This window comes from Sander vitreus, chromosome 21 (assembly GCF_031162955.1).
Source record: "Sander vitreus isolate 19-12246 chromosome 21, sanVit1, whole genome shotgun sequence".
Classification (NCBI taxonomy): Eukaryota; Metazoa; Chordata; class Actinopteri; order Perciformes; family Percidae; genus Sander; species Sander vitreus.
The window spans coordinates 23,288,850-23,311,969 of NC_135875.1; the positions used below are offsets into that span (position 1 = coordinate 23,288,850).

Consider the following 23,120-nt stretch of genomic DNA (forward strand, 5'->3'; position numbering starts at 1 on the left):
AGACATGGAGAAGGACTTTCGGTCGGCACCAAGGTGCTTCTGGAAAACCGTTCGCCACCTCAGGAGGGGGAAGCGGGGAACCATCCAAGCTGTGGGTGTGGAGGGGTTGTCTTGGTTGACACGCCTCTTCAACATTGCGTGGAAGTCTGGGACAGTGCGTAAGGAGTGGCAGACCGGGGTGGTGGTTCCCCTTTTGATGGAACAATGTGGAACAATGTGAAGAGGAACAATGTGGATTCCGTCCTGGTCGTGGAGCAACGGACCAGATCTTTACTCTCGCAAGGATCCTGGAGGGAGCCTGGGAGTATGCCCAACCGGTCTACATGTGTTTTGTGGATCTGGAGAAGGCGTATGACCGGGTGCCCCGGGAGATACTGTGGGAGGTGCTGTGGGAGTACGGGGTGAGGGGGTCCCTTCTCAGGTCCATCCAATCTCTGTACGACCAAAGCGAGAGCTGTGTCCGGGTTCTCGGCAGTAAGTCGGACTCGTTTCAGGTGAGAGTTGGCCTCCGCCAGGGCTGCGCTTTGTCACCAATCCTGTTTGTAGTATTTATGGACAGGATATCGAGGCGTAGTCGGGGTGGAGAGGGGTTGCAGTTCGGTGGGCTGGGGATCTCATCGCTGCTTTTTGCAGATGATGTGGTCCTGATGGCATCATCGGCCTGTGACCTTCAGCACTCACTGGATTGGTTCGCAGCCGAGTGTGAAGCGGCTGGGATGAGGATCAGCACCTCTAAATCGGAGGCCATAGTTCTCAGCAGGAAACCGATGGAGTGCCTTCTCCAGGTAGGGAATGAGTCCTTACCCAAAGTGAAGGAGTTCAAGTACCTTGGGGTCTTGTTCGCGAGTGAGGGGACAGTGGAGCGGGAGATTGGTCGGAGAATCGGCGCAGCGGGTGCGGTATTACATTCAATTTATCGCACCGTTGTGACGAAAAGAGAGCTGAGCCAGAAGGCAAAGCTCTCAATCTACCGGTCAGTTTTTGTTCCTACCCTCACCTATGGTCATGAAGGCTGGGTCATGACCGAAAGAAGAAGATCCAGGGTACAAGCGGCCCGAAATGGGTTTCCTCAGGAGGGTAGCTGGCGTCTCCCTTACTGATAGGGTGAGAAGCTCAGTTATCCGTGAGGAGCTCGGAGTAGAGCCGCTGCTCCTTCGCGTCGAAAGGAGCCAGTTGAGGTGGTTCGGGCATCTGGTAAGGATGCCCCCTGGGCGCCTCCCTAGGGAGGTGTTCCAGGCACGTCCAGCTGGGAGGAGGCCTCGGGGAAGACCCAGGACTAGGTGGAGGGATTATATCTCCAACCTGGCCTGGGAACACCTCGGGATCCCCCAGTCGGAGCTGGTTAATGTGGCTCGGGAAAGGGAAGTTTGGGGTCCCCTGCTGGAGCTGCTACCCCCGCGACCCGATACCGGATAAGCGGACGAAGATGGATGGATGGATGGAGTAAATAACAGGACAGTATCAGAATCTATTTTCTTTAAGAATTAGTATTCATAAATATCCAAACATTGAAATGAAGTAAAAAATCTAACAAAAACAAATATATAAAACAAAATAAAAAATAAAGATTAAAATAAAATGAAAATTTCCAAATGGCAAAATATGCAGGCTTAATTCATATTACGAAAAAGGCTACTATACCATGACTTTTGTCGATATACTATGACTTTTTTCGACTTACTATACTATACTACATTCTACTATTTTTCCACATAATATACTACTACTTTTTATTACTTTTTTCGACACACTATATGCATATATTTTTTTCGAATAAGGCTACTATACCATGACTTTTTTTTTATATACAATACTAGGACTTTTTTTCTACATACTATGCTATGACTTTTTTCGTCATACTATACTATGTCTTGTAATACATTCTATACTGTGACTTTTTATTACTATTTTCGACATACTATACTACGCCTTTTTGTATCACTGTTTGCAACATACTATGCTAGGTTCTGTCCCAGCTGCTTTTAAACATGCTGTGGTCAGGCCCCTACTTAAGAAGCCTCAGCTTGACCCCACAGTATTGTCCAAATTTAGACCAGTTTCACATCTGCCTTTTCTGTCAAAGGATTTGAAAAAAGTTGTTTTTATACAGTAACAAGCCTTTTTGTAACTGAACTGTGTGTTTGAAAAATTTCAATCTAGTTTTAGATCACGTCATAGCACTGAGTCTGCACTGCTTAGAGTGCACAATGATAATGCCTTGACTGTAGATGTGGGAATCCGGCTGTTTTAGTGCTTTTGGACCTCACAGCGGCGTTTGATACAGTGGATCATGCAGTCCTCCTCTCTCGCCTTGATCAGTGTGTAGGCATCCGAGGCTCAGTAATTACATGGTTTAGATCCTATTTGACAAATAAAAGCTTCTCTGTCATGATTGGTGACTTATCTTCGTCAACGGCTCCTCTCTCCTGTGGGGTACCCCAGGGTTCTATTCTTGGCCCCATCCTATTTTCTTTATATATGTTGCCTTTATAAGAAAACATAACCTGTCTTTTCATTGTTATGCAGATGATTTACAAATTTATTTGCCTATGAAACCGAATGACAGTGTCGCACTAGACTCCCTGCTTAACTGTATTAATGATATTAAGTTGTGGCTTTCACAAAACTTTCTTCATTTGAATGAAGCTAAAACTGAGTGTATCGTCTTTAGTACTTCAGGTATGCCTAACGGTCCAGCTGTGAGTTTGGGAGCCCTGGCTTCATACCTTAAGCCAGCTGTCAAAAATCTGGGGGTTACTTTTGATTGCAACATGAAATTTGATAAGCAAATCAGCAATGTTGTTAGAATGAGCTTTTTCCAGCTTTGTCTCCTGGCTGAAGTTAAACCCTTCCTCATCAGGCATGATCTAGAAAAGGCGATTCATGCTTTCATTAGTTCAAGGTTGTATTATTGTAATGCTCTCTATGTTGGTCTGAACCAGACCTCCATCTCACGACTTCAACTTGTACAAAATGCTGCTGCTCGCTATTTAACAAATACATCAAGACACGCACACATCACTCCTGTTCTCTACACCCTACATTGGCTTCCTGTGCGTTTTAGAATCGATTTTAAGATGTTATTGTTTGTTTTCAAGGCCTTAAACGGCCTGGCCCCGGAGTATCTGTCCGAGATTTTAACCCTGCGTGAGCACAACCAGTCCTTGCGGTCCTCAAATCAGCTGGTCTTAGAAGTTCCAAGGTCAAAGTACAAACGGTGGGGTGATCAGACTTTTGCAGTCGCTGCCCCGAGACTCTGGAACAAGTTACCCCCTGAAATTCGGACGACTACAGATGTAGCGCTTTTTAGGTCTAAACTCAAAACTTATCTGTTTAAAAAGGCTTTTAATACATAGTAGTGGTGTGACAATTTCCCTCTCCTATTTATATGTAACCTTTTCTGATTTTATTGTTTCTATGTGTCATTCTTTTTATTGTATGATATGTTATATGATGTGTGTTTTAGTCTTGGTTTCTGATGTGAAGCACTTTGGATACCTTTTGGTTACTGTAAAGTGCTATATAAATAAATGTTGATTGATTGATTGATTGATGACTTTTTCCGTCATACTATACTATGTCTTTTTATACATTCTATACTGTGACTTTTTATCATTTTTTTCGACATACTATACTATTGGTGCTTACCCACTGCTAGTACCAGGCTCGGCTCGAATCGACTCGGCTGCGGTGCCCCATCCTCCTCCCGCAGATTTAGTACCGCCTCAATCATGCGTGAGACGAGCGTGGCTGGTCATCATAGCTGCAGGAAACTGCAGTGACCTAACTTGACACACACACAGAACGTCAGAAGTGTGTTGTTTTTGACTCTCGGCATATGGCTGTTGCCACAGCCAGAAGACACATTTTGTTTCAAAAGAAGCTGGAGGCAGCAAAAAAAAACACTGCTACTATTTAAAAATGGCGGGTTTGTTCAGGACACCCCCGTCTGTCGCTAGCAATGATGACGCAGTGATTAGTGACGTCTCTCTCTGAACAATCAGTAGTCTGCAGGTTTTCACGTCACCTTTTGGTATCGCCTCAGCTCGCTTTGAACCTTGACGGAGGTGATACTAAAATCATAATGGAAAACCAAAAAAGGCGAGTAGAGTCGAGGCGAGTCGAGCAGGTACCATGTAATGGAAAAACGCCATATGACTTTTTATCACTTTTTCGACATACTATACTATTACTTTATCTTTTATTTTTCGACGTGCTATACTATAAGAATTTTCGACATAATAAATTATTACTTTTTACTTTGCATCCTTCATCCCTTTCCCACTTTTTTTAGCTATTTATACTGCTTCAGCTGCTTTCCATGCTTAACCATAAGTCTTACTTACAGATTCATACTTAATTCAAAACTGTTCCACAATTTTATTCATTAAGTTTTATACAACTTATATATTCTTTTCGTACTTTTTGAAAATATTGAACACAGCTGAGTGAGATTTCCTAATTTGACCCAACCATTTCCCATTATACCTACTCATTCATTAGTCTTTCAGTTACTTCTTCATTCAAAATTTACAAAAACCTTCATACAATATTGGTATTATTCAGCTTTTTCTTATTAGTTAGAACCATTTCCACTTTTCCCAGCAACTTCCCCTTTACACATTTTAACCAGCAATTCAGTGTAGTGACAGCTTTTCAAAAAAACCTTGAAATATTCCACTTTTGTTTGATACATTATTGTATTATTCAACATTTCAATAAAATCCATACTAATTAAAACCTTTTTTAAAACCACTTTTCCAACTACTTTACCTTCTTCTTATGCTATTATGCCAGCAATCTAGCTTAGCTTTGGTTAAACAAGCATTTTCTGCAGGAAATGCATTTTCTAGTTATCATGTTATTATTAATATTAATATAATGATATTACCATTGCCCAGATATACATATGGTTATCATCAAACCATTACCTAGTTATTACATCTGTGACATCCTTATCACATTATTACCCCAGTATTATATATTATTATTATTATTATTATCAGTGATATAGTACCCAGTTATTACTTTGGTAATTACATGTTATTACCTATATATTACCTCTTTATTATCACAGTTACCCCACTATTACCACCTTATTACCGTGTTGTAATGTAAAGTGCTACCTAAAAAGATAAAGCAATGTCTTTAAAATTAGAGTTAGACTTGTGTTTCACTATTTAAGAACTTGTATATATTTTGCTTGTATTCATATTTTCCCTATTTGTCTTTGTTCTGTTTACTTTTTTCTATTATTCAATTTTGTATGCACACTGTCTATCTAAATTTTGAAACTGCTACTTGAGGCTACAGTCAAAATTCTTAATATTTTGAGTAATTCAATTCCACAGCCCATGTCAATCTATGATATATTACTGTATTTGAAATCATATGTATTTTGCATCTTGCTCTGGCCTAAAGGCTCAGTATGTCAGTAATGATGGGTTGCTGCTGGGTTTCAGTCTGGCTAGAATAATTGGAGCACAAGGCATTCCTGCCAAGTCTGGAAGTCTAAGGTTTCAAAGTTATTCAGCTCAAGCTAAAAAAAAAAAAAAGATTGGTTTATTGGTAACTCTACCTTTCTGTGAGTTTTTAAGACCACAGATCTTAGCTGGCCAATTAACTAAGTCATTGTTACTGATCAACAGCCCCATACACCCAAAAGATCAGTTATGGTCAGTGACTGTACCTATTTATATTGTCCTTTTAATTACACATAGTGTGCATAGCACTGCCTGCTTTTTAATGATATGTGTGTGTGTGTGTGTGTGTGTGTGTGTGTGTGTGTGTGTGTGTGTGTGTGTGTGTGTGTGTGTGTGTGTGTTTGTGTGTGTCTGTTATTGTACCCTGTAGTCCAGCAGTGGTGATCTGGGCACGAAGACGGTTGCCCATTTCTATCAGCTGCTGTTTCTCTCTGCTCAGACGGGCGATACAGGATGCTGCCTGCTTTAGCCTGGTATGCAGGAGAGGAGGGTTGCTTTTAGCACCCCGCACATTTTTAAACAAACCACCAGATATCAAACCTGAGGCCTGTTGCCGCCGCAAATACAGGTTCTCCTCTTGCAGCTGTCGCACCAGTGCACTCTGGAAGGAAAATAACATGAAACTTGAAGGAACTAGGTTGCTGCAGCAGCTTAAGCAATATCTTCTTATTATCTTACATAACTTACTAGTGAATTGACCCTTTAATAAGCTACCATTTTTGCTGGGGCAATGTTATACTGAGTTACAAAGAAATGGAATTGTCTTGCCCACTTTTCACATTTGCGTGTTCGTTTAAAATTGTTCCACAGTCATGGTTCAGCACTAAAGGGGTCAGTAGCTTTAACTCCACATCACTGGTCCAGGCAGTTGCCTGGACAACACTGACAGGTTCAAATTCAACTAGTTTAACTTCCGCACCTGTTCCTTTAGGTTGGCGGGAGCACACTCTGCCCCCCTGAACTCCTGCTTCGAAGTTATGGCACGTTTCCCCAGGCACAGACCACCTGAGGACCCATATCAAATATAGGAGTTAAAAGACGAATGAAGGCAAAGTTTAACCACAAAATTTTTTTTCTTCTTTTTTTTTAAAATAAATCTAACTAATACAAATAACATTCCAACTGAGATAAAGATGTTAGCCATTAGGTGAAACTATTTTTAGGCTGTTTTTTAGACAGTCAAAAGCTGCAAGAGTAGTCGTCTTTTCCCAGCAGAGCATAGATATGATCACAGGTTACAGTTAAAGTCTCCAATAAAAGATACATTGAAATTAAAGCATGCACAAAATGAAACTGTAAAACATTCAACTACATCCTGTGGCAAACAATGCAGATGTATTTTAAAATTAAGTTATATTTTATATATATATATATATATATATATATATATATATATATATATATATATATATATATATTAGGGCTGTCAATCGATTAAAAAATGTAATCTAATTAATTAATTTTAACCGTGTTTAATCCAGCTACTAGCTAGCGGTAGGCTAACTTTAGCTGCTGTCGAGTATAGTGTTAACTAGCGTCATGTGCAGCGGTGTTTGTGTTTCAGAGCATCAGAGAGAAGCGCAGACATATCAGTGGCACCAGATTTCGGTAGCCAGGGTTGGCAGGAAGAAGATTTTTACAAGTAAATGTTCCAATTAATAATCCAGGCAGAACATTTTCGTCTCCCTCCTTCATTTTACAGTCCAATGGTGGCTAGAATGGCTCCGGGTCAAACGTCAATATGGAATGGATTAATCTGCGTTAATTTTTTTAATTTCAATTAATTAATCTGAGAAAAAATAATGCGTTAAATGCGTATTAACGCAGATTAATCCATTCCATATTTACGTTTGCATACAGAAGAAAATCTGGTGCCACTGATATGTCTGCGCTTCTCTCTGATGCTCTGAAACAGATGTTACAGGAAACACAAACCCCGCTGCATGTGACGCTAGTTAACACAATACTCAACAGCAGCTAACATTAGCCTACCGCTAGCTAGTAGCTGGATTAAACACTGTTAAAATGCTGACAGCTAATGCTAAACGGTGTAAAGTTTGACTGTGTTTTACTGTAGAGGATTCAACACCAGTATGTAACAATCTGCAGCTGCCGTTGGAGAAACAACACAGCCGGTGCGTTCAATGAAACTGGTAAACTACAGCCTTGTGGTGCATTTGAAGTTATTGTAAATGTCCTTTTCCTATCTGGTTGTTGTTTTTGTCGTTCAACAGCAATTTACTAGTGAAATAAGTTATTGTTATTGTTATACATTATTATTAAATCATTTAATTTTGACCATATGGCCTTAGCAATAAACAAGCCGTTCTTTAATGTCACCAACTGTTGTTTAGTACCCTTTTTTTTTCTTTTCTTTTTTTACTTTCTTAAAAAGTATCGGTTCAGGCACCGTTAATTATGTATACGATTCATTTCGTTTAATTAATCACAGAGTAATTAATTAGATTACATTTTTTAATCGATTGACAGCCCTAATATATATTATTGTTAATATATATATATATATATATATATATATATTTTAGAAATATATATTGAGTTTACATTAAAAAGACCCAAATCATCTTCCCTAAGTTATTTAGTTGGTGCCACCACTTTGTAAAACTGGCCCCTGGATCTAAACAATAAAAAGTTCAGTGTAGATTGCCACTGCATACGCCGTAATGAATATGTTTTATTTTCAATAAAACTATCTGAATGATGGAAAAGAGTGCTGTCCACACCTGCTGGGCTGATGTTGATAGAGATGTCACTGGATTGGGTGGCTGGTCCAGTGGCCATCTGAGTGTTAGCTGTAGGAGTGATGGAGGTGGTGGCAGGCGCTCCTGGATGCTGAACTGGCTGAGGAGAAGGGGCATGTAGCTGGGCCTGGGAATGGGGTAGGAGATGAATGAGACCCTCCATCTCATTCCTCATCTGGGTAACCACGGCTCGCAGGATGCTGTTCTGCTGCTGTAGACAATGGATCTCTTCTGATGCCAAAGAATCTACCTTTGGTGTGAGACCCTGTGGGTAGATAAATAGTTTAATGTGAAATGGAAATGTATCCTAAGAATGAGAAGCTCAGCAGACATGACTCATCACATGTGATGTCACCATACAGTCCATGTGAAGTTGTAGAAGTTTCTGCATTTCAGTTTCTGAAGTAAAGCTATGGAACAGTCTACAGCTGGAAAAAAGCAATGTCCAAACATAAAGCAGTTTAAAATTGGGTATAAGGACATGGTTTTTACAGGTTACAGGGAGAAAGAAGGGGGTTCATTTTAGTTTCAGTTTCATTATTATTAGGGCTGTCAAACGATAAAATTTTCTTAATTTTCGATAATTTCGAATTTCTATAGTTAATCTCGATTAATCGCATGTTTTATCACATGATTAAAATTCTATTATTTTGCATTTCAGAACTGTTTTTAAGTACATATTAACAATGTAAAGCAATTCTTACCAGTGTATCTTGATTGGGAATCAAATTAATGCAAAGAAAGTGACTTTATGAACTTGATTTTAAGATTTGTATTTGTTTATTATATATTTAATCTTGTCACACATTTGAATCTAGAGTCAATATTAGGGTTGGGTATTGTTTGGTTTGGATACCGGTGCTAAAGCGGTACTTCTAAAACGGTACCGGTGCCTTAACGTGCCTGAACCGATACTTTTTAAGAAAGTAAAAAAAAAGAAGGGTACTAAACAGTTGCCAGCATTAAAGAATGACTTGTTTATTGCTAAGGCCATATCGTCAAAATTAAATGTTTAATAATAATGTAATCACTATAACAATAACTTATGTCACTAGTAAATAGCTGTTGAATGACAAAAACAACCACCAGATGGGAAAAGGGCATTTAACAACAACAACTTTGAATGCACCACGAGGCTGTAAATGACCAGTTTCATTGAACGCACCGTCTGTGTTCAAGCAGCTCCAGATTGTTACATCCTGGTGTCGGAATCCTCTACAGTGAAATACAGTCACACTTTACACCGTTTAGCGTTAGCTGTCAGCATTGTAACCGTGTTTAATCCAGCTACTAGCTAGCGGTAGGCTAACGTTAGCTGCTGTCGAGTATAGTGTTAACTAGCGTCACGTGCAGCAATGTTTCTGTTGCCTGTAACGTCTGTTTCAGAGCATCAGAGAGAAGGGCAGGCATATCAGTGGCACCAGAATGAGGCACCGAAATCCACGTTGCTGTTCCTGCAGCAGCAGGATGTGTTACGAGGAAGTACGGCAAAATAGTAGCCTGTTAGGTACGACGCAAAGCCGAGTGAAGTGAAAATAAATTAATAAATGGCGGCATGCGATTAATATGATTAAAAAAAATTAACGCATTATGCTCGCCGCTTAATTGCATCGCGATTAACGCGTTAATGCTGATTTTATCCATTATAAACTAAGAAAAATTCTGACAGAAACAGTCGGAAGAAGATAAAAAATTAATTAAGGTAGATGTGTCTTTTTATTTTTTTATTTATTTTGTCTACCCTCCTCTTATGAAATGGTTTAATATATAGGGGATATAGAGGAACAGTAGTATTCGCTGTCACTGATAAATGGAAGAATGTTTTTTTGGTATTTAATTTGGAGGCGACTAGTTCTATGTCTATACAACCACAGGACAATGGTTGAGGAAACCCAAACTTTCGGAGCCAACATTTCATCTTTAATATATATTTTATATATTTTAGTTTTTACTTATTACTTCAGCCCCATTTTACACCCCCCCCCCCCTATTTTGAGGAGAACATTGACAGAGATTGGCCTGGTAGACATTATGGAGAATGCTTCACCCGCGTAATAAGGAATATACATGTTACTCAGGGAGACATTCAGTCTATAACAGACTAGACTATTTTTTTATGTTGAAAAACGATGTAACATTGGTCAAAAGCTGTACTACTGGCTCAATAAATATGTCCGATCATGCAGCACTCTCACAAAAACCAGTACACGTAAAACAGTTTGGAGATTAAACAATTCACTTCTACAGGATAAGAAATTTGTAAATTAAAGATTAAGCGTCTAGAATTAGATAAAATATCGGATAGATATATTAATGAGATTTACACAACAGAAATGTTACGATGGGGGACCAAAAGCTCTAAAAATGTTGGCCTTTAAACTTAAAAGACAAATGAAGAAAGCCTATAATACCAAACAAACCAGATCAGACACAATAACTGATAAAGAAGAGATTGCAGAGGAATTTGCACAATACTATGAAACATTATACAGAAGCGAAGTAAAGGAGGATAGAAATCAAATGAAAACATATTTGAGCAATCTTAAACTACCAAGAGTAGTACAGGAAAAAAACTACTAAATTGATAAAATCAATTACTGCAGAGGAAATTAAACAACAAATACGGGGATTGAAAGCAGTCAATCCCTGCCATCCAATATTTAGAGTGAAAACGAACGGTACACTATCAAGACGATTTACAGTACAAAGAGGAACTAGGCAGGGAGATCCCCTATCCCCTCTCTTATTCGCTATATATATTGAAGTGTTAGACAAAATGTAGGGATAAAATGTATACAGTTAGGAAAAGAAACACAAATTAGCACTTTACGCGACAATGTAATAATGTCTTACATAGTCAGAGGAATCGGTGCATAAACTGATGAATTGAAGAATATGGAAAAGTCTCAGGATAAAAATTAAATAACAGCAAATGTGAAGCCTTAACAATAGGAAAACAAGTTTTGAAAGAGGACTACAAGCTTAAATGGGATACAGATAAAATAATATATCTGGGTATCAATATTAGTAAGAATCTAGATGAATTAAATGAGAATAACTACCGTGTTTTGGAAAGTAAAATAAGACAGGATCTGAACAGATGGGGAATAATACCAGACATAATATTAAGCAGGATATAAACAATAAAAATTATAGCTGCTCCGCAGCGATGGTCGGGGCCGAGCATTTTAAATTCGCAGGGAAGGTGTCCAAAGCACAATGACTGATTTTGTATAAGATGTGACATTGTGACCATTAAGCTTTGAACGTTGATCTCAGTGAGCTATTATCCAGGTGATGTCTTCTCTAGCTATTTGGGATATATATATATATACACACACACACACACCTAAAGGATTATTAGGAACACCATACTAATACTGTGTTTGACTCTATCCTATCAATATGGACCAACATTTCTAAAGAATGCTTCCAGCACCTTGTTCTGAAGGTGAAAGGGATCCCCCACACCATTACACCACCACCAGCCTGCCCAGTGATAACAAGGTATGACGGATCTATGTTCTCATTCTGTTTACGCCAAATTCTGACTCTACCATCTGAAGCTAAGTTTCCATCCAATTGTCAATCGAATTATCTAAAGTTCGGTAAAAAAAAACTCATGCGAATAAAGCTGGTGAAAGTGTGTTTCCATCCAACGGCTTTAAATCGAATAAAAACCTGTGCGTAATGACGTCACATAATGATAGTCACATGGTATATCGAATTGATTTTAGACATCTTAAGGTGTTTCCATTCATTTTCGCACTGAATCGCACAACATTTAAGCAAACATTTGCGAACAAAGTTTTGCTAGACAAAATCGTGCCATGTTATGTAATGCTTATGTGCCAGCTGATAGCGACATATCAAGCTATAATAAGAAAACAACGACTCTATCAACACATTGCTATGATGATGCAGATGCAGATGCACGTAAATGCCTGACAACAATGGAGGCGGCCTGTGGTGTGGGAACGACAGCGCTCCAAACAGTTCTGGGAGATCGTGGTTCAGAGACACTTCACGGAAACCCTTTAGTTGAAGCATTTTCGGATGACCAAGACAACATTTGACCTGTTGTGTAATTTTTTTTGGCCCGTCCCTTTCCCCAGATGTCGCAAGCTATCGCCCTCCAGTTCCAACCGAGAAGCGTATCGCCATTGCGCTCTACAATCTGGCTACATGCGCAGAGTACAGAGTGGTAGGCGAAACGTTTGGAGTCAGCAAAACCACCATGTTTACGCCGTGTGCAATGTCATACGAACGAGGATGATGCGAAGGTATATATACCTACCTGGAGTGGATGAGGCGCATGATATCTCGCTGCATAAATCCAGAGCGCACCTTGTGCCACAGGTGTATGGCGCAATAGACGGGACTCAGGTCCCGATTAGACCCCCTGCTGAAGGCTACAGATATTTTGTCAATAGAAAGGGCTTGCCATCAATCGTACTACAGGCTGTGGTAGACGATCATTGCATCATAAGGGACATTTGTGTCGGCACTCCCGGTAGTGCGTCTCCTTGTTCGTCCACTTACATCTGTCTTTGTTGACACCCGCCATGTGTGCAAACAGAGCGGAAATACTGGGCGGAAATTAACTAAAACTTCTTCTTCTTCGTTTTGTGGCGGGTTGCAACCATAAAATGACCTAAAACTTAATCGCAATTCATTATTTATTTGGCAAATAACGTTTCCATCAGCATTTATCGCATAAGCCATAAATCGATCAAGATAAAATCAGATGAGACCGAACGTATTTCCTTTGAGTCGATATTCATGAAATTCAATCGAATTTTACTGTTTCCATAAGGCATTTTTCATTCGATATCACTTAATTCGGATAAAAACGTGTGGATGGAAACATAGCTTGAATGTCTCAACAGAATCCAAGACTCATCAGACCAGGCAACATTTTTCCAGTCTGTCTGTCCAATTTTGGTGAGCTCGTGCAAATTGTAGCCTCATTTTCCTCTTTTTAGTGGAGATGAGTGGTACCCGGTGGGGTCTTCTGCTGGTGTAGCCCATCCGCCTCAAGGTTGTGTGTGTTGTGGCTTCACAAATTCTTTGCTGCAATACCTCGGTTGTAACGAGTGGTTATTTGAGTCAAAGTTGATCTTCTATCGCTTAAATCACTTGGCCCATTCTCCTCTGACCTCTAGTATCAACAAGGCATTTTCGCACCCCCGGGACTGCCGCATACTGGATTTTTTTCCTTTTTCAGACCATTCTTTGTAAACCCTAGAAATGATTGTGCGTGAAAATCCCAGTAACTGAGCAGATTGTGAAATACTCAGACCAGCCCGTCTGGCACCAACAACCATGCCACGCTCAAAGTTGCTTAGATCACCTTTTATTCCCATTCTGACATTCAGTTTGGAGTTCACGAGATTGTCTTGACCAGGATCACAACCCTAAATGCATTGAAGCAGCTGCCATGTGACTGGTTGATTAGATAATTGCATTAACGAGAAATTTAACAGGTGTTCCTAATAATCCTTCAGGTGAGTGTATATATGTATAACATATTATAACATATTATATATGTTATTGAGTCAGCCTGGGTCGACTCATTAACATGACTTTCCTTAAACATACAATATGTAACTTTCTGCCGCTGGGGTCTCTCAACAAAAAAATGAATGGTAAACCCGGACTTTTGATGACGTTGGGAATTATGGGAGTTGTAGTTTTTATTGTTAAACACCATTGCTGATTAGAATGCATCTGTTCACAGACGAGTTTACCCATTCAAGTTTATTCACGTTATGTTTAGTAACGTTCATTCATGTCATTCTAATAAAATAGCTGCAGTTTCCCCAACATAATTAAGTTTGTCTTGATTTGATTTTTATTGGTAGCTGACCAGTTAGCTAGCTAGCTATGATCTCCCCCTTCACTTTTCTGTAATCTTAATTATTTGTTTTGGTGCTTAACCCACCTGGTCTGGTTAATTGAGCTAGCTAACTGTAAAGACAGCTACACGCGAAGGCGGGAGAAATTTGGCAAAGAGGAGATTTTCGGCATGAACACCGGTAGCGCTAACGGAGACGTAGCTAACGTTATGGATGGCCGCTTGTGACTCGGGTGCCTGGGTCTGATATGGTCCGTTTACCAACACTTCATTAAACTGCCGTTAGCACCCGGCACCGGAGTTAAGTGCTGGCCGGGTACGGATTGCTGTAATGATAGTGGCTGGCTGGGGGCTAACGGTAACTAGCTAGCTAGATGTCCCGGAGCTGTTGTCAGCTCTCATCACGAATTAAGTCTCTTTGCGCCGGGGCAGTGAGGCAGACATACCAGGGAGTGCTGGCTGGCTAAATTAGCATTTGACTAGTCGTTTATCTATAGGCTAACGTTAACGTTACTGGTGAACTCATTCGTGGGTTAGCCCAGTGCTGCTTTTATCCATGGTCAGAACAATCATACTAAAAATAACTTTCTGAGAGTGTTAAACGATAATAATGTTAACCACCAAGCATTAGCATTAAAGTTAGCTACTTGTCGACCAGCACATTGTAGTAATGTTAAGCTGGATCGATAGTGATATGTATCAATAAATAAGGTATCTGCTGTATTACTGTGTTGCAAAGTGGCATGTCATTAATCACAAAATGATGCCTTTTGGCAGAAAAAGCAGTATTAGGTTACAAGTATTTTTTTCTGTGATGTATGATTTACAATTACTCTCGAACATCTGGGTGCACGTGTTTTGACTGACGTTACGAGTAACTAGAGGGTGAAAGGTTATATGACGCTACTGACAGGCGACTAAAGGAAATGCCCTGTGTCAGAAATAAAATAACAGATTTCTCTGGGTTTGACATTTGGTGGAAACATTTGGGATAGTGTAAAAAGATATAACATAGGTATGGTCGTTTTTAGACATTTTAATGCAGAAATGTTACAAATTGTACCTTTAACTGGAACTGGACTGATTGTTAATCAGAATCAGGTGCGTTAATGCAGACGCTCAAAAAAAATAACCTTTGTTGCTGTGTTTTCGCCGAAGCTATCTATTTTTCCAGCTGTTTAGTAACAATTAACGGTGAAGGCGGCGTCTGCGCCCCCTCTCTGGTGTTAAGTTGTTTTTTCTTTGCTGTTTCTAACCTTTGTTACTGTGTTTTTGCAGAAGCTATCTATTTTTTCCAGCGACTTAGCAACCATTAACGGTGAAGGCGGCATCTGCGCCCCCCCGCTGCCGGTATTTTTTGGTTTGACTTAATTTTTTACTTAAGTTGGTTGTCACTACTTGTTTTCACAGCGTCCCATTTGTGCATCCTCTGCTGGGTTAGACAGCGTGCGTGCCCTCTTCCCTCAGCTCAAGGGCCCTCTCCGTAGTTTAGTTAGCAGCGGGCTGACTAGCTAATCTTGTCTTGCCAACGCTACCCTTTGCTGTTGTAGGCGGCGTCCTCGCCCCCTTCCCTCGGCTTACGGTTCTATAGAGCCGGTATAGTTGGCGATTGTATTCATTGGTAAATAAGCCATATTGAAGTCTGGCCACTCACACCTTTGCTGTATAGGCAGTTGTTTGCACCCCCTCCCTTCAGCTTACGGTCATACTGTGTCATAATGGGTGATCCTGTGGTACTTCTGTGCGGGCTGTGGAATTCCTTTTTAGGTAGACAATGGCCATGACCTCCGCCCAATGTGCCTCGGGCCCGATCATCTGAGGGAGGGGCTTTCTGACAGCCTGTGTATGAACTGCAGCTACATGCTGTAGGCTTTGAGGGCTGCTAGACCCTAACCCTAGGACAATGTTCTCTCTCTGGTAGCTTCGGCCTCTCTCTTCTATGATGGTGATGATGGGGATCGAGCCTCTCACGCCTTGGCCGAGCCTTGGCAGCCATGCACGATGCATTGAGCCTACCATTGCATCCCTCATTGTGTCTCCTGATGAGGTGCTGCGACAGGCTGTCAGATGCCCTCGACCCCAATGTCAGGTCACGGACGACCTTCTCACAAAGGCTTACAAGGCGGGAGGTGGTGCGTGTCATCTGGGACCTCTTTGGCAGAGCAGAAGTAGATCTCTTTGCCTCAGAGGCGTCGACTCACTGCCCCCTTTGGTTCTCCCTGAAGGATATGACAAGCCCTCTGTGTCAAGAAACGCTGGCTCATCCCTGGCCCGTGGGTCTGCTGTATGCCTTTCCACTGCTTGCTCTGATTTGGCCGACACTACAGAGAGTTCTTCGGGAGGGTCACAGGGTGTTGCTGGTGGCCCCCTACTGGTCAGACAGGACGTGGTTCTCTCTGCTGCACAGACCTTGTCGCGGCACACCGTGGTGCCTCCCAGAAGGAAGCGACCCAGTGTCAGCTGGGAGGTCAGATCTGGCACCCCAATCCTCGGCGCCTTCAATGGTGGGTTTGGACACTGGAGGGCCCGAACAGCTGCTAAGCAGCTGCACAGACCCCGTCAGGCAGACTATTATGAATGCCAGAGCACCGTCCACCCGCCTGCAGTACGACAACAGGTGGAAGCTGTTCTGTAATTGGTGTACAGGCACGAGTGTGGATCCAGTACATTGCCCCATGCCTACCATTCTGGAGTTCCTGCAGTCCCTCTTGGATAGGTCTCCCTCTACCCTGAAGGTGTATGTGGCGGCTATATATACTGTATCATGTCGACATGCTAGGGTTGCCGGTGGCACTGTGGGGAGTCACACTCTGTTCTCCCTTTTCCTGAGGGGGGCTCGGAGGTTGCATCCCCCTAGAGCCCCAAGATCCCCAACATGGGACCTGCCCCTGGTGCTTGAAGCTCTGTGCCAGCCCACCTTTGAGCCCTTGGCACAGGCGGGGCTGAAATGGATGTCAGTTAAGACTGCATTCCTGCTGGCCATTACCTTGGCAAAACGTGTCAGTGAGCTACACGCTCCGTCCTTGAGTGCCTCATGTCTGAGGTGGAACCCAGACGGCTTGGGGGTCACGAACAGTGCATTCCTGCCAAAAGTGCTGTCCCATTTGCACTTCAACCAACCTCTAAGGCTCGCCCGGTTCAGCCCCCTGCCTGGCGATGGAGGGGTCGAGCCGGAAATGTTGTGCCCAGTCTGGGCCCTGAGAGCCTATGTTGCTGCTACCGTGGGCATTCGGCGGTCAGAATAGTTGTTCATCTGCTCTGGTGGCCCGAATAAACCTTGCGCTATCTCCAAACAACGCCTCTCCCACTGGATTGTGGATGTTATTAGCTATGCGTATGGGGCGAGTAACCCCCCCCCTGCCATCTGGCGTGAGGTGCCACTACTAGGAGTGAGAGGACTGAGAGGTGTACCCCTGGAGGACATATGTGCCGCTACATTGTGGGCATTGCCGGGCACATTCTCCAGGTTTTACAGGGTCAATGTTGCCATTCCTCATCCCCTGGGGGTGGTCCTCCATCCAGGGTCTCTTGATTCTCCTCAATGAGGTGGGTATTCAGGATTCCTCGTGACTCTGCTGGTATAAGTCATTCAGTGCTTGAAGCACCGCCTCTGGCGGTCAGCAGGGATGAAATAGAACGAAAGTTACAAATATAAATATGGTTCTATGAATCCCGAATCCCCTGATGACACCGGAAGATATAGTCTCTCCTGGGTCATCCAGGGGTCACAAGTAACATTGTTGGTATACATACTCGAACTGCGCATGCACAAAGGGAATATTCAGTGCTTTAAGCACCGCCTCTGGCGGGCTTTCGGGATTCATAGAACCGTAGTTACATTCGTAACGTTCGGTTTATAAGGGCAAGAACTTGATATGTTTTTCCTTTTGGTACCAGTGGAGCCCACAGAGGCTGGTATTTTTGGAGGCACTGAGCCAGACTGAAAGGCCATCATATCTCTCAGGATGCTTGAGGAAAAGGCCAAAGGCCAAAATAGAATAACTGCCTTGCAGTTGTATGCCTCCACTAACCAGTCAAGTTGACATCCATGTCTTTCCAGACTTGTATAATGTATGTATTGAAGACTTTGAAGCAATTTAATAAAAGGTATTAAGTGTATTTTTGGCAAAAAAGGATGCTTCACACATATCTTTAACCCAGCAGCACAAAAGATCTATACAATCACCACAGTTTTAAGGTGGGCACCCAAGAGTAGGGTCACCAATTCAAAATCTGACCAAATGTGATTATGGTCACAATCTCCCCTTCTGTTCCTAAGTTATGCAGTAGAATAGTGGTCAGAGAAGTGTTTTGCAGAAAATTATGATGTTAACGTGAAGTTGACTCTTGACCTTTTGAATATAAAACGTAATCACAATATATCAAATATACGGCAGCGGAGAAGAGCAGGGCGGACTTTGGGAAATCAAGGTACCCTGTGGTCTTCTATCATAGGGTTGGAGATAGACCTGTGGAGAGAGCTATGTCTAAAGTATGACCTTTAACATGGGTTGGGCCATTTACTGATTGTTGGAGACCAAAGGATTCAAGTAAATCTATAAAATTATGGGTCATGGCTTCGGGGGGGGGACAGCAAATGTGGATGTCTAAATCTCAGAGAATGAGAATATTCAGTTTTTCCCACATATAGACTAATTTGTGGCGGTGTGCCACACAATCAACACCGGCCACCACATACTGCGTTTTGTTATTAATTTTCTTTTTTTTTAACGCTATTTAAAACACCCATCGTATTTGTTCAGCTGCATTTCCTTTCCCTGCTCTCCTCCATCTCTCGGTCACTCACACGTCTCTCTCACATAGGCTACAGGCTACACACACAGGCTACAACCTACAGGCTATACACACACACACACACACACACACACACACACACACACACACACAGCCCCTCCCCTCCACGCACACAGCATCTGTCTCCATGAAAACGAGAGAAGATGGCTAGTGAAATTCACAAGTTCATGAAAGGTTGGTATCTCGTGAACAGCTTTACGCAATCACACATTAAAAAGTGCTATAAAAATATTTTATATTCTGAATACAATGTTGTCAGTGTGTTAATGTTGGAGTCCATGAGTATGATGAGTAGTGAAAAGTATTTTCCGCGACTGAAAAAGGCACGTGTTACTCTGAAACAGAGCTGAACAGTGTAATTAGTTATGTTATTAATTGGTTTACAATATTTTCAGGCTTCAACCAGTGCTGCTCAAGCAGAAAGACAGGGTCGGGGAGAGAAAGAGATAGATATAGATTCGTTAGGCATTGAAGAAAGAGTAGGAGAGGAGGACAACATCCAACAGCGTGTCCTCCTCAGTTTTTGATACTTGATTGTTACGAAAAATAAGTATTTTACCCCCCCCCCGCCACCAAAAATTGCTTTCTAATCTGTGGGAAACACTGATATTGTTGCATTATTGAGCAATATTGGAAAGGAGTTTAGAGAATTCACTGGAGGTCTGTATACTAGTAAGCACAAGACTGAAAAAGCTAAACATTCAAAAGATCAAAAGGGGCCTATAGGGATACTGGAGCACTTTAGGGCATTTTGTGAATTAAGGAAAACTAGGGCTGTCAGCATTAACGCGTTAATCGCGATGCGATTAAGGGCTGAGCATAACGCGTTCATTTTTTTTAATCGCATGCCATCCATCCATCTTCGTCCGCTTATCCGGTATCGGGTCGCAGGGGTTGCAGCTCCAGCAGGGAACCCCAAACTTCCCTTTCCCGAGCCACATTAACCAGCTCCGAGTGGGGGATCCCGAGGCGTTCCCAGGCAAGGTTGGAGATATAATCCCTCCAACTAGTCCTGGGTCTTCCCCGAGGCCTCCTCCCAGCTGGACGTGCCTGGAACACCTCCCTAGGGAGGCGCCCAGGGGGCATCCTTACCAGATGCCCGAACCACCTCAACTGGCTCCTTTCGACGCGAAGGAGCAGCGCCTCTACTCCGAGCTCCTCACGGATGACTGTGCTTCTCACCCTATCTCTAAGGGAGACGGTAGCCACCCTCCTGAGGAAACCCATTTCGGCCGCTTGTACCCTGGATCTTGCTCTTTTGGTCATGACCCAGCCTTCATGACCATAGGTGAGGGTAGAAACGAAAACTGACCGGTAGATTGAGAGCTTTGCCTTCTGGCTCAGCTCTCTTTTCGTCACAACGGTGCGATAAATTGAATGTAATACCGCACCCGCTGCGCCGATTCTCCGACCAATCTCCCGCTCCACTGTCCCCTCACTCGCGAACAAGACCCCAAGGTACTTGAACTCCTTCACTTGGGGTAAGGACTCATTCCCTAACTGGAGAAGGCACTCCATCGGTTTCCTGCTGTGAACCATGGCCTCAGATTTAGAGGTGCTGATCCTCATCCCAGCACACTCGGCTGCGAACTGATCCAGTGAGTGCTGAAGGTCACAGGCCGATGATGCCATCAGGACCACATCATCTGCAAAAAGCAGCGATGAGATCCCCAGCCCACCTAACTGCAACCCCACCATTCCCCAACCCCCTGTCCCAACTCACCACCAGATGGTGATTGGTTGACAGCTCCGCCCCTCTCTTCACCCTAGTGTCCAAAACATACGGCCTCAGATCAGATGAAACGATTATAAAATCGATCATTGACCTTCGGCCTAGGTGCTCTGGTACCAAGTACACTTATGAGCATCCCTATGTTCGAACATGGTGTTTGTTATAGACAATCCATGACTAGCACAGAAGTCCAACAACAGACAACCACTCTGGTTTAGATCAGGGAGGCCGTTCCTCCCAATCACGCCTCTCCATGTATCTCCATCATTGCTGGCTCAGTAGACAAGTCGAAAGCCATATGCACATTGTGTAAAGCCAAATTAAAATATCACCGAAGCACGTCAAGCTTGAGCTACCACCTACGAGCTAAGCATAGCAGTACAGTTAACGTGACTCAGGCTGATGCTAGCAGGCTCAGGCAAAGCACTATTTTGGAGAGTGCTACTTGCCGACCTGTGGATGAAACCAAATCCAAAAAAATGACTACAGCAAAATGGGTGGCAACTAACTGCAGACCTGTCAGCATCGTAGAAGTCTCGGGTCTTAAAGACGTACTACGATTGGCATGTTCTGAATTGTGCAATAATGACAGATTCACACATTTTTCTTTTGTTTACAGTAAATAAATAATAAACAAATACAAATCTTAAATACGGTGATCATGCTGCACTGGGGGACCGGTTGCGCAGTGAGAAGCCGCTGCTGACGGGCACAGAGCTCCAACAGAACTCCGACTGCTGTCTGTCCGCGCGGCGGTCTGACGGCATCAGTATTAAAGGAGAATTCTGGCCAATTTTTACGTTAATCTTGATCGCTATAGTCCGGTGAGTGTATTCAGACAGGCTTCTGTGATAATCATCCCAATAACAATCCATGGAGCGGCGGTGGTATGGCTATGTCCTCCAGAGGACAGGTCATGTCACGTCCATGGCATGTGCACTAGCAACAATTTGTTTGTGTTGTCGTAGCAACTGGTAGCAACATGCGCATTCATGAGCTTCTCTCTCGTGTCTCTTACATCCACGGTAAACGTAGCTAGCAAACTCATGAGCTCGCCGTTTTCATTGTCTAAAATATTCACTATTGTGTTTTCGTTGTTCCCGATCGTTTACATGCTTAGCTAAATAAACGATACAATGATGTATTTAGACAACCAAGGAGATGTAATTATTATGTTGTGCTACTAGCTAGCTAGCTAGTAGGTAAGCATGCAGTTTGGTGAACAGAGCTTCTCCTAATATATCCATGGCTTTATCTCTCATCCACGTTAGAGGCTTTACAGCATACAGCCCTCGGATGTATCGTAAGATAAGTGTTAAACCCTAAATCCACATCGGCTCTTAGGGACATAAGATATTACGTTAACGTTAGCTACCTAACTAGCTCCATTATTTAGCTTGACCTGCATTCTGCTTTTTTAACTTTTGCAATAAACCACTAAACCAGGTCAAGTGATAGTGACACTGTATTTAAGTTACAAACATGTTCCTTATTTTAAAACTAATTATCTTAATTTAAGATTAATACTGAAACTTTTCGACAACTCCAGCCTTGGGAGTGCAGTTATCATCTATTCATCCACCACCTATCTTCCAGCTGCATGACATCTATGAAAATATTTTATCTGGGATTCTTGTGTGCAATAACCTATACCTCACAGTGAGTTAAAATTCATGCATGTATTAAAACCTTCTGTTGAAAATGTAGGCATAATGTGTAATAACAATTTCAACTGATGCTCATTGCAAGTTACATGTACTCCAACATTTTTGTTATTAAAGTTGACTTTTGTCTCAAACTTTTCATGGAAAAATCGGAAAGCACAAAAATAATGCTCAACAACACTGGTGTATATTTACATTTTAACACAATACAATTATTATTAAGACAATTATTGATTCACAAAAAAATTTATTCCACCTGCAGGATTATTTAAAAAAAAATGCATTAAAAACATAATGTAGGACGGGGCAGCCTCTAGCTCTCCCAGTGGGAGAGTCCTGCAGCGGCACAGGGTTCAGGTCCGACCTGCTGCCCTTTGCTGCGTGTCATCCCCCATCTCTCTCCCCTTTCATATCGATCCACTTTCAAATAAAGCCCCAACAATAATCTTAAAAAAAACAAAAACATAATATAGGACAAACAAAATCTACATCCGACGTGGGGAAGAAAGACAAAATAAAAAATGCAAAACACGTGGGTGAGGCTGGGGAAGATGAGTGGAGGCAAAAGAGGAAAAGGCAGGGAGAAATAAAGGCAAGAGGGAGAGGAAGAACACAGAATGTGAGTGAACAGAATGATTAACAAATAAAAAAAAATAAATAAAATAAAAAAAATAAAAAAATATATATATATATACACACACACACACACACAATCTAAAATTTAAAACATTTACATAAATAGGTGGAGACATATCCTTACACAAAGAGGGCTGCCCTGGATATTTACAAGTTTTTATCGTAAAATGT

General features: G+C 42.1%; 1 protein-coding gene across 8 annotated transcripts in view; it reads right to left on the reverse strand.

Annotated features, from left to right (window-relative positions):
* The window catches only part of ccdc57 (coiled-coil domain containing 57), a 97,405-nt gene that overhangs the window by 27,457 nt on the left and 46,828 nt on the right, over positions 1–23,120 (reverse strand). For all 8 annotated transcript variants that reach the window (XM_078279917.1, XM_078279924.1, XM_078279922.1 and 5 more), the window contains 3 exons: positions 8,228–8,510; positions 6,403–6,488; positions 5,847–6,084 (listed from right to left, as the gene is read on the reverse strand). In XM_078279917.1, the coding sequence (XP_078136043.1) occupies positions 5,847–6,084; positions 6,403–6,488; positions 8,228–8,510 (607 nt within the window). The remainder of the gene's footprint in view (positions 1–5,846; positions 6,085–6,402; positions 6,489–8,227; positions 8,511–23,120) is intronic.